Genomic DNA, 12,491 nt, shown 5'->3' with positions numbered 1-12,491 from the left:
TCTTTTTGTAGATGCCTCTGATTAGTTTCCTAGAGATACTAACACAACATACACTCACACACACCACACATTTGTAAAAGTGTAAGTGGAAATCTCTTTCCTTTGTGTCACTCATCACCTTTCAGTTCTCTTCTCCAGTAGGTTGTAAGCTTCAGTGGATACAAGCAATCTTATTCTCTGCTGGATCTGCGCTATTTGACATATGAGTTAATGAACTCAGGGGTTCTTTAAAAGATTACCATTTGATGACTGTGGTTCTGTTAGCAACAGGAACAGTGGGAATTCTAGTGAATTTGTATAGGAACAGCAACTGATTATATGTGTATATTATTTAGGTTAGAGACCACCTGTAATTTCTCCTTTTATATTTGAATTTTTAGTGATTTTAATATTTAAGTGCACAAGCTAAGATATAATACAGCAATAAAGACAAAACTTGGAGAATCACTGAAATGTTAATTTCTTAGTAGTCTTTTCCTACTGTAAGGCTTCTAATTTGTTATTCTGTCATGTGATGGCTTTGCTCTTTTGTTTTTTCTCCAAGCTTAGAGTCCTCTAATGTAAGCACTGTGCCATTTTTGAGATTCAAAATTCTGGCTTGGGGAGCCTGAGTGGCTCAGTCGATTAAGCGTCCGACTTCAGCTCAGGTCATGATCTCACAGTTTATGAGTTCGAGCCCCGCATTGGGCTCTGTGCTAACAACTCAGAGCCTTCATGAAGCCTTCTTCGGATTCTGCATCTCTCTGTCTCTCTCTCTCTCTCTCTCTCTCTCCCTCTCTCTCCCTCTCTCTCTCTCTCTCTCTGCCCCTCCCCTGTTCACACTCTGTCTCTCTCAAAAATGAATAAACATTAAAAATTTTTTTTCTTTTTTAAATTCTGTCATACTTCAGCTTTTCCTTTGTTTGCACGCACAGGTGGTGGTCGGTATGTTCCAGGGTCTTCATCAGGATCTGCTAACACGCTGCCTGCGGCAGATCCTTTTACAGGTGGGATGCAGTTTCAATAAGTACATCTTTTTTCACTTACTGTGTAACATTTTGCATTGTATGGCTTTACATTTTGGAGATATCATCCAATTATTAATAATTCCCTTATCTATATTTCTAATTTTGATGGATCTCCTTTTCTTTAACTTCTAATTTTTGCCTTTTCCTGGAGTATTTTGTAGTTTTCCTCATGACTTTTAAATAGCATATTATTAGAACTCATCGTTTTCTCCAGTGGTCCTTCCTGCAAGGAGAGCAAGAGTCAGTAAGGGCATAGGTTTTAGAGTCAGATAGACCTTGGTTCAAAATCTGGCTCTACCACTTACTTGCTATGAGAAGTTGGCAAGTTGCTTAACCTGTCTGAGCCTATTTTTTTTATCTGTGAAATTAGATAATAGGGGAACCCACCAACCAAGACACAGCATGATTGCTATTACTGGCGAGATCCTACCGATCACAAGCCAAGAAGGAGCCATGTGAGTCCCTGATATTGGATGGAGCGGTGCAGTCAAGAAGTCTGTCTGGGCATATTTTGCCTTAGCAAATGAAGGAGACAGTCCACCCAGCTACCCAGGATTAGTCTTCTAATCTGTTATTAATGGCCTTCGTGATGCCCTGGAAGTGTTGGTGTATCTCTTCAAAGTGACTTTATTTACCAAGGTATGCATGCCTCAGCATCAACACTACTGGGAAAATAATTGCCAAACTTGGACTTAAGTGCAGCTGAAGAAGTCTCTGTTTTCAGAACAGCTTTTGATATATTTCATGAAGCTGTGGTTGGATCTTCAGCCAGAGTTCCTGGACAATAGACCAAATTTGGGAAGAGATCCTTGGCATTTATGGTATCCACTGGCCTTGCCAAGATACAGTCCTGTCTAAACCATAAATTGGAGCAGCACACAGCCTTTGGTCACTGTCAATGAATTTGTGAATCGCTGTCAGTGAGCTTCTTCTCTCCAGTGAATGAATTGGTGGCCCAGTTGTACATAGCTGCACCCTGTGCATTGATAACCAGTAAACTGCACTAACCACCTATCAAGATCAAGCTAAATGTTGTGATGGCACAGTGGCTGTTAAGGAAATCTTTGATGACATAATGCAATTTGAAAAAGTAGTAACGATATGAAGCGTAGATAAGATGATGACTTATTCAGACATAGTGATGCCCTAAAACTTAGAACATCATAGTTCCCGGATCTCATTAGCAGCTTTTTCTTGGAACAGAAAGAACATACCAAGCTTCGAACAATACCAACAAAATCAAGAGAATTCCTGGGGCCATCATAGCTGGAGTATGTCTCACTGTTGCATAATGTCAGTAACTCAGAAGATGCAGTGATTATGGAAATATGCAAGATAGCATACTAAACATCCAAGAGAATTATGGAATTAGGATAACTGAACCACACTATTATAAAAAATAGATAACCATATTGAGATGTTAGGGAAATGAAATGGTATGGTACATGTAAAGTGTTTAGCAGAATGCCTGGACTGTATTTAAGCCCTCGGTAGATTTTAGTATACATTCCTCCAATTTTACCAGTAGCACTGGGGCCAAGAGTTTTCCCCATCTAGCTTATGATTTAAGGTCAGTCTTGATTCTTTTTTTTTTTTTTTCCCTTATTTATGTGGTTCCCAAACTTCTAATGCCAATTAGAATCATCTGGGATGCTTGTTTAAATTATCAAAAGGTCCTTCACACAGAGATATTCTGATATACTAGATTGGTGAGGAGGTTAAAAATACTCATGCCCTGATCCCTCACCCATGGATTCTGATTAAATGTTCTTTGCTGTGGTTTGCTATTAAGTAATTTCAAAAGCTCCCTGTCAGTTTCTACAGTGAAGCCAGTTTGGAGAACCACTAGGCTGTTATGGGTGGACCCTGAAAATCTACATATTGAATAGGTGACTCCTTCAGGTTGTTGGAGAACCACATTTAGAAAAGTGTAGGATTGGGATGCCTGGGTGGCTCAGTCAGTTAAGCGTCTAACTCATGATTTTGGCTCAGGTCATGATCTCAGGGTCGTGAAATTGAGCCCTGTGTTGGGCTCCACAGTGGATGTGGAGTCTGCTTGAGATTCTCTCACTCTCCCTCTACCCCTGCCCCCTACTTGCATACTCACTCTGTCTCTCTCTCTAAAAATAAATGAATAATAATAATAATAACAAGTGTAGATTTACTTTGCCTCATAATTAATGCCTTGGGCAAGTTATTTAGCCTTTTTGTAAAATATTGTTAATAATAATAGTATCTAATTAATATTTAAATGCATATATAAACATAAGATGCTTAGCATACTAGCTAGCATATTAATAAAAACTCAAAGCCTCTTATTCTGTGTTCTTCATTATTTTAATTAATCTATTTACATCTGCAGTTTTTGTTTTTCATTTTTTGTTTTGTTTGCTTTTCTGTATGTATTACACCCATTGTACCGACTCCTAGATATTAAATTCGGAGGGGTTAGAACAGTAGCTTATCTTTATTCATCCTATAAAGGCTGACCCAGGACTCTGAACATCTTCAAATCCTGCTGATTCTTTCTCTACATTTGTTTCTCATGTTCCTTTCTTTGTATTTTCAATGAGACATCCACAAGTAGGATCTCAGATGTGCGACAGAGCTATTTTCATACCATCTCTAAATCTTATATTATCTGTTTTTTGCTTATGTGCTAGTTAATCCTCTGTCTCTATTTCAGTAGGATGGTGTTCACATTTATTTTTTTTTTCTTATTTTTGTTTTTTTAAGATTTTCTTTTTGAATAATCTGTACATCCAATGTGGGGCTCAAATTTACAACCCGAGATCAAGAATTGCATGCTCTACCAACTGAGCCAGCCAGGTGCCTCACATTCACATTTCATTATGGAAACCTTGTAATTTCTTCTCTCCAATCCACTAATGCTTTTTCACTTCATTAGCTTCTGTAATTATAATGTATAAGGCATCTAATGTTTACTTTGTAACTTGAGAATTTTAAGTCTCACAATTATTGGCACCAACTATATGTCAGGTAATGTTCTCAACATTTTTCTGTATTAAATTTACAGCCCGTTTATTATATATATAAGATACCATTCTGGGGTGCCTGGGTAGCTCAGTCAGCTAAGAGTCAGACTTTGGCTCAGGTCATGATCTCATGGTCCATGAGTTCAAGCCCTGCATCGGGCTCTGTGCTGACAGCTCAGAGTGTGGAGCCTGCTTCAAATTCTGTGTCTCCCTCTCTGCCCCTCCCCCACGCAAGCTCTGTCTCTCTTTCTCTCTCTCAAAAAAATAAACATTAAAAAATTTAAAAAGAAAGTGGCGCCTGGGTGGCTCAATTGGTTGAGCGTCCAACTTCAGCTCAGGTCATGATCTCACAATCTGTGAGTTCGAGCCCCGCATCAGGCTCTGTGCTGACAGCTCAGAGCCTGGAGCCTGCTTCAGATTCTGTGTCTCCCTCTCTCTCTGATCCTCCCCCGTTCATGCTCTCTCTGTCTCAAAAATAAATAAACATTAAAAAAAAAATTTTAAAAAGATGCCATTCTAAGGTGTGACTCCTAATGACAGTAAGTTATCGTGTGTAGAGAGCAACATTTTGAACTTTATAATTTGCAGTTACCTTTGCTTACTAGATGTATTTAATTGCATTTTAGGCAGTGGTCGTTATGTGCCAGGGTCTGCCAGTATGGGGACTACCATGGCTGGAGCTGATCCATTTACAGGTACATACTTTTCATTTCCTTTTCTTCTTCCCTTTTGTTGCTAGAGAACTTTTCATATGGTAGATCAAGACCAAACTTCTTGACCTGGCTTTTAGAGCGTTCTCAGAATTGTGTCATAGTGCATATTTAACTCACGTAGGAAACTTTAAAAAAGTACTTCAACCTCATCCCCAGAGGTGTTCACTTGGTCTGTTACTGCTGTGCGTTGGGGCCTTGGCAAGGGTAGTTTTTATAATCTTATAATGTGATTCTAATGTGTGGCCAGGATTGAAAACTGCTATTCTGCTCTTATAGGTCGGGTTTTCTCACTACCCTTATAAAAACTGAGCTTATTCGTCTCTCTCCTTTGTTTGTTCTTAATGTTTTGAGAATTTTAGTCACTATGCTAAATATTATTCTGCTTAACAGGACTTAAAAAACAAATCTGATTTTGTGATTTAGGCCTATGCTATTTGGCCTTCTCCTAAGCAATTAATTTTTCTTTTTATTCTTAGTATCTAGCCCAGAGTCTGACACATCTTACTTGTTCATCATTGTTGAATATAGGCAGACCTGCTTTCCTTTGTAAGGGCTGCTAGTAAAATGCAGAACTAAACTGTAAACCTCTTGCAAGTTTGACAGCTCTCTTTGACATATATTTTCCCCTACTTGTTATTTTCTACAAGAGAATAATATATGTATGACACATATGTTCTTGACCATAATAAAATGTATACTTATAAACCCGGCACTCTACTTAAGAACTAACTTGGTATATGATTTTTGTAAACTATTTTTTCATTGCAAAAGTAACACTGGCTGGTAGTTTTGAAGTAGATCATAGCGGACGAGAATGCTTCAATTCAGATCTCAATTTCACTACTTTCTACCTGTTTTACTATGAGCCAATTACTCTGTTTCTGTGCCTCTGTTTTTCTCATTTGTAAAGTTGAAGTAATATCTACCTCTTGGAGTTGTTAAGAGCTTAAAATGACAATATATGTAAATCACTTTATACAGAATAAATGCTTAGTAATTGTCAGCTGTACCTATTGCATTATAAAAGAGTCTAAAGTTAACAGTGCTGGGTGGCTCAGTTAAGTGTTCGACTCTTGATTTCGGCTCAGGTCATGATCCCAGGGTCATGGGATCGAGCCCCGTGTTGGGCTCCATGCTGAGCGTGGAGCCTGCTTGAGATTCTGTCTCTTTCCCCCTCTGCTCTTCTTTGCGCATGCTCTCTCTTTAAAAAAAAAAAAAAAATTAATTAAATTAAAAAAAACTTTTAAAGTATGAGAGATGTAGAGAATATGAAATGGAGAGGCTTTGTTTTACATTTAAGCTCCCATTCCAGAAACTAAAATTTATTATATCAACAAATATAAATAGTATATAAAATCTTACGATTTTTCTTTCTTTTTTCTGAAGTGCTTGTTTTATTGCATGCACTGAATAGTTATGTATCTCAATAATTGTAAAAACAAAGTCATAGAGTTAGAAAAAAATCTCATTTTTGATTATTCTTTATGTTTTTCATCATCGTTTGTTCTGTGAATAGGCAATAGTGCCTACCGATCAGCTGCATCTAAGACGGTGAATATTTATTTCCCTAAAAAAGAGGCTGTCACTTTTGACCAGGCAAACCCTACACAAATATTAGGTAAGTGCATTTTAATTAAAAAGTTTTTTCACATATCCATAGACTTCTGTGTAGTGCAGTCAAGGCTGTTCTTCTCACATGAGCTAGGAACTGGGTGCTTACGTGACAGAGACTTCTGTTATTACACCACTGTGTCTACTACAAATACGCAGTCTCATAATGGACGCTTAATACTTGCAAGATGCCTTATATAAATATTGAAGTTAATGCTTTATGATGCTTTTATTGATAAAAAAACTAAAGGGGAAATCTAAATCCCATCCCCTAAGCTCTTAATGTTTTCAGGAAAAGAAAATAATGAAAATGAATGAGTAAAGCACTTAAAAATAAAGATTATGCCTTTAAAAAATTAGTGGCCTTTAGAAATCATAATAAAAGGCTGTTCAGATTGCCCATTAAAAATGAAACTGCCAGCTGACTTTGATAGCTTTTTCTGTTAACTCATTTCTCTCAAAATAAAATGGCAGGTGGCTTTGGACTAAATACTACTAGCTCTGTTTGCCATTACTACCTCATGAGAATTAATTGAGATAAGATAACATATACATCTCAGTATAAGATATGGGTGTTTTGATCAGAATTAACTTTCATACTATCTGTATAAAAACCATTAGTAAGTACTTTCTTACTTATTTTGAACAATACACATTCTCTTCCTTTTGCATCCCTTAAATAAACTTTGTTTTCAATATTCTGTTAGTGTTAAAATTTTTAATGCCAAAGGAAAGTGAAAGAGGTCAAGTTTCCAGTTATGATTGATAAAAACCTGTAAATTTGGACAATTTAAGCTTTTTGTGATGGGAACTTGAGCTTTTTTATTCTTTATAAGATTTTTGATGGGATGCCTGGTTGGCTCAGTTGGTAGAACATGAGACTCTTGATCTCATGGTGATGAGTTCAAGCCCTCTGTTGGGAATAGAAATTACCGAAAAAGAAAAAAAAAAAAAAGATTCTTGAGGAAGCAGTGTTGGATGACTCAAAGTAGCATTAGTGATGACAAGGATGCTAATATTGAAGATGCAGGTAAAGGGCTTAAAAAAATTGTTTCATGAAATGTAAATATGGTGACAAAAGGCAGTATTTGCATTAAAGAGGTTTTTAAAGTAATGTCAAATATGCATATGGAACTAAGTCAATAAATTAAATATTATACACATTTAACTCTTCAGTTATTTCATTGACAATCATAGAAGTAACATAAGTTGGCCAAAAGTCGTTATAAATTTTTCTTTGAGAATATAGAGGATTGACTTATAGTTGGTTATAAGGATGATACTGCTTTGAAAGCCAAAATGATTACAAGTATCTACTTTAAAACTCACTTGAAGCAGAAAGCCTCATAAGATCTTAGAAAATAATAAGTAAAATAAAAATCACCACAGTAACCTTTCATTTTTCTATAATGGGCTCAACTTAAAAATACTCCCAGGCCTTACCCTTATTTGACGGTCCTTGATAATTGCCATGAAAAGTCTCACCTCCCCATGATGTGTGGTAGAATTCTCTTATAGAAAATTTTGGCACTTTTGTATTACATCTGGCTAATTACAGTTAGAGAATTTTCAAAGTCTGGGTTTGTGTTCTAGGTAAACTGAAGGAACTTAATGGAGCTGCATCTGAAGAGAAGAAGTTAACGGAGGATGACTTGATACTTCTTGAAAAGATACTGTCTCTAATATGTAATAATTCTTCAGAAAAACCCACAGCCCAGCAACTTCAGATTCTGTGGAAAGCTATTTACTGGCCTGAAGGTATGGAAATGGTCTTTAAAATGTAATTAGAGGGGTGCCTGTGTGGCTCAGTCAGTTAAGCCTCCAACTTTGGCTCAGCTCATGATCTCATGGTCCATGGGTTCGAGACCTGCATCGGGCTCTGTGCTGACAGCTCAGAGCCTACAGCCTGACTAAGATGCTGTGTCTCCCTCTCTCTCTGTTCCTCCCCCGCTCACACTCTGTCTCCGTTTCTCAGAAATGAACAAAAAAGCACTAAAAACATTTTTTTAAATATGATTAGAAAACAAAGTATGTCTGTTCATTTCTGTCAGTATTACTGGTGTTTCCAGATTAAGTAAAAGTTACCCTGGTTACTTGTTATTCACATTGTGAGAAACTTCACAAAAAGGACTCACCACACCCCTGTAATTCATAGTCTTGATTTGTCACATGCCTTAGGAGAATCTGAAAGGAACGGCATGTACCATTTCGTATACTATTTCAGAGCATCTGTGGATCCCGGCAAGCCATCCAAGAGATGTTTTGTGACCTATTAACCCCAGGCTACAAACCTTTGCTATAATTTTGTTTTAACTCACTTAATACCTTTTAAATTCCAAAAGTGTCCTCTCCCTTATTATTTTTTCATGCTGTTGATTAGAGAAGAAAAATAATTTGTCCCACAAAATATCCATATTTTGGATTTGGGGTTCACTTAATGTGTTCCACTATGTCTATAGTTCCTGCTAGACATAATTAGATCCTGGTTCAATAGATTTTTTTTTTAAGTGAATATCCTTTATAAATGATGCCACATACTATCTTTATATCATAGGGCATATAATTTCTGGATTCCTTATTTTTAGTGATGTTAAGAAGATTATTGAGTGGCTACATTCAGATGGTGTCTGCCCAGTCTTTTGAATGTAAAGCTCTCCACCAATCTGTAAGCATGCTATTAGCATTTGTCAACTGGAATTCTGTAAAAAGCTTTTCTTCTTCAACTCTTTGGTCTTGTAGGATTTTTTAAAGCATCTTACATTACACGATTCATTCCGCAAGGATATATTGAGTACTCCATATGTGTCAGGCTGTTTGATAGCCCATTTAAATTATTTTTAAAGTGTACGTGATCTCATAGCAATAAATCCAGTCCCTATAAAAATGAAAAAGCAGTTAACACAAGTTTTAGAAATATATATATTACATAAAGCACGCACATGGCTTTTAACATTTTCTAAAATGAGCATGTGTTAATGAAGTAAGATTCTGAAAATTGAGTAACAGTCATAGGAATTTTCTGGGGTTTTATAAACATTAATGAATTTTTGTTTTTAACAGATATTGTCTTTCCTGCACTTGACATTCTTCGGTTGTCAATTAAACATCCCAGCGTGAACGAGAACTTCTGCAACGAAAAGGAAGGGGCTCAGTTCAGCAGTCATCTTATCAGTCTTCTGAACCCTAAAGGAAAGCCGGCAAACCAGCTGCTTGCTCTGAGGACTTTTTGCAATTGTTTTGTTGGCCAGGCAGGACAAAAGCTCATGATGTCCCAAAGGGAATCTCTAATGTCACATGCAATAGAACTGAAATCAGGGAGCAATAAGAACATTCACATTGCTCTGGCTACATTGACCCTGAACTATTCTGTTTGTTTTCATAAAGACCATAACATTGAAGGGAAAGCTCAGTGCTTGTCAGTAATTAGCACAGTCTTGGAAGTTGTACAAGACCTCGAAGCCACTTTTAGACTCCTTGTGGCTCTTGGGACACTTATCAGTGACGATTTAAATGCTGTACAGTTAGCCAAGTCTTTAGGTGTTGATTCTCAAATAAAAAAGTATGCCTCAGTATCAGAACCAGCTAAAGTAAGTGAATGCTGTAGACTTATCCTAAATTTACTGTAACAATGGGGACGGGAACTGAGATTTTAAATTGATTAGTGGTTTTTTCCCTCACGTTTTACATGACTGATTACAGATGTTAAAAAAAAAAAAAGGATGCTGTGGAATAAGTAAAATTTCAGATCTTGTAAAGTGGGGGAGGGTAAGAGGAGACAAAGAAGAAATAAAATTTTTGCACTGATGAACTGTGAGATTTTCCTGTGTGATGTGGGTAAGTTTTCAGGAGTTTAGAAACAAATTAAGAATGAGCTAAAATCAACAACAATGCAACTATTACAGTGGCATTAATGTACATACCTCTGCTGCATGAAAGAAGATAAGAGCTTTTATTTATATAATTTACTCTTGCTATTTATATAATACCCCCAAACTGTTTTACTTGTTGGTGATTGTCTTTTATTTAATTTCTGCTCTACTCACTTCCATTGCTGATTGTTTCAACAACCCCAATACAAAGTACGTTATAATTTTCAGAAATTAAGTTCTAAATTATTCCGTATATCCAAAAGATACAATTTATTCATTTAAGTTACTTGTAAATAGAAATTGTATTTGTTTGATGGCTTATTTTTTATTTTGAGACAGACAGAGTATGAGCGGGAGGAGGGGCAGAGAGAGGAGACAGAGTCCCAAGCAGGCTCCATCTCACAAACCACAAGATCACGACCTGAGCCAAAATCAAGAGTTGGACGCTTCACCTACTGAGCCACCCAGGCGCCCTGATGGTTCATTTTTACATGAAGGAAAAGCAACCTACTAAGCTGTGTTAGGTTGTGTATCACTTCAGATAGATGAGGCTATTAATTAACTCCAGGCTTGTGCTCCAGTTTCTTTTGCCCCTGTCTATTGGAGGTAACTTCATTATTCATTCCAGTTTTGAAATTAGTTCATTTTTGGTCATTTCCTTTGTCTCAAAAGGAATTTGGAATGTGTTGAGTTTTCGAAAGCATTTGTGCAAGCCAGAACCATGCTATTTACAAGTCCAGAGCCTATCATGTGAAACTTACTATTTTTGAGTTCTTAACACTGGCTAGGCACTGTGGTAACCACTTTGATATTTAATTCCCAAAACCTCTTAAATGGAGGGTGATGTTGTCTCTATTTTCAGAAGTAAAGATAATAGGATGAATCATGATAGAAAAAAAGAAAAGTACTATACTTCCTACAGAGAAAAAAAGAAAAGTACTATACTTCCTACAGAGAAGCATCCATATTTGTCTCTAAACATCATAGGAACTAGCAGAAAGAAGGAACCAATGCACTAATTACATAATTTAATGTCTAAGAGAACTTCAGTTTCTTAAGCATAACTAGGAAAGATCTTTTCACAAAGAGGACTTTGCGTAAAATTGTGAATAGCATTCTCAACATGGATCGTATACAGAACCATCAATTTGCTGGCTTTATTGCAGTCAAAGAATAATCCTTCTCCAATAAGAGAGGAAAGGTTTCCCATCACCTGGACTAATTCAAGGAAAAACTTTTGGAATATCAAAAGGAAATGGGTAAAATAGAAATAGAAGGAATGTGTATTTTGCTGAGTATTAAGTTGCAGTTTTCTGATATGTACCCAGACTTTTAAAAACCTCCATTAGGAATCTGTGCTTTACTTTTTGTTAAGTTTGGATTTAAGTGGTTAAGTCAAACTTAAATGGTGAAGTTAAGAGTTTAATCCAGGTCAGCCTGATTCCGTTCCAATACACTGCTTTTCTTGTTAACATTTCCAGTCTAGCATGCAGTCACAAGTACAAACAATTTATCTACAATATTTTTAAATACTAGGTAGGACCTTTCAATGATGGGAGGGACTAAGAACATGAGTTGACTCTTCAAAATAATAAGGGGTGGCAAATTGTAAACACTGTTTGCTTCTTTTACTGTACAAGTCTTTTTTCAACAACTTTTATAATATCAGTATTTCATGTTTATTGAAGAAAAATTACAAAAAAGTTTAGCAAAAAAAAAAAAGATAATCCCACTTGAAAAATAAGTGTTGTATGATGGTTTTGTGATATTTTAAAGTCTTTTTCAGTTAAACTTTTTTAATGATTCCCTTATTTTTTTTGTGAATATAAAAACATACATTCATTGAATAAAACACACACATCAAATAAAATTTGCCTGTAATCTGACTACCAGAGAAAACCATTAACGTCTTTTGGTGTATCAGTAGGTATGTAAATGTGCTGTTTTTTTCTGAAAGGATTGTGTGATACACATTGTTCAATAACCTGATTTTTAAGCTTAATATAGTATACATCCACCCTAATAAATACAGTACATTATATGGATATACCCATTTCCTATTAGCCGATGTTTTCAATTTTCAACTGTCAGTGCTCAAATAAAAAAAAAAGTATCTTACTAGTTCCTTAGGCTACATTTTCTACATAGAATTGGTGGGTCAAGTTATAACAATGTACGTGTTTAGACTTGATACATGCTGTCAAGTCACTTCCAGTGGTAAAAGTCTTGGAGTTAATGTCTTTCATGTTGCATTTAAAACACAGTTGCCTGCAAAAGAGATGTATCATTGTCTTG

The 12,491-nt window shown here is 36.2% G+C and overlaps 1 protein-coding gene across 3 annotated transcripts in view; it reads left to right on the top strand.

Moving 5' to 3' along the window:
• PLAA (phospholipase A2 activating protein) overlaps window positions 1-12,243 on the top strand; it is a 48,178-nt gene extending 35,935 nt beyond the window's left edge. For 2 of the 3 annotated variants that reach the window (XM_025928136.2, XM_086685420.1), the window contains exons 10-14: window positions 915-986; window positions 4,630-4,698; window positions 6,233-6,334; window positions 7,921-8,085; window positions 9,388-12,243. In XM_025928136.2, coding sequence (XP_025783921.1) covers window positions 915-986; window positions 4,630-4,698; window positions 6,233-6,334; window positions 7,921-8,085; window positions 9,388-9,953 — 974 coding nt within the window. In that variant the 3' untranslated portion in view covers window positions 9,954-12,243. The remainder of the gene's footprint in view (window positions 1-914; window positions 987-4,629; window positions 4,699-6,232; window positions 6,335-7,920; window positions 8,086-9,387) is intronic. The other variant, XM_025928203.2, reaches the window with a different exon arrangement.
• Window positions 12,244-12,491: the final 248 nt, after the last annotated feature.

Source organism: Puma concolor, chromosome D4 (genome assembly GCF_028749965.1).
Source record: "Puma concolor isolate L17-30 chromosome D4, mPumCon1.1.hap2, whole genome shotgun sequence".
NCBI classification, from domain to species: Eukaryota; Metazoa; Chordata; class Mammalia; order Carnivora; family Felidae; genus Puma; species Puma concolor.
The sequence above is the reverse complement of the archived record's forward strand: the minus strand, read 5'-3'. Positions and strand labels throughout refer to the sequence as shown.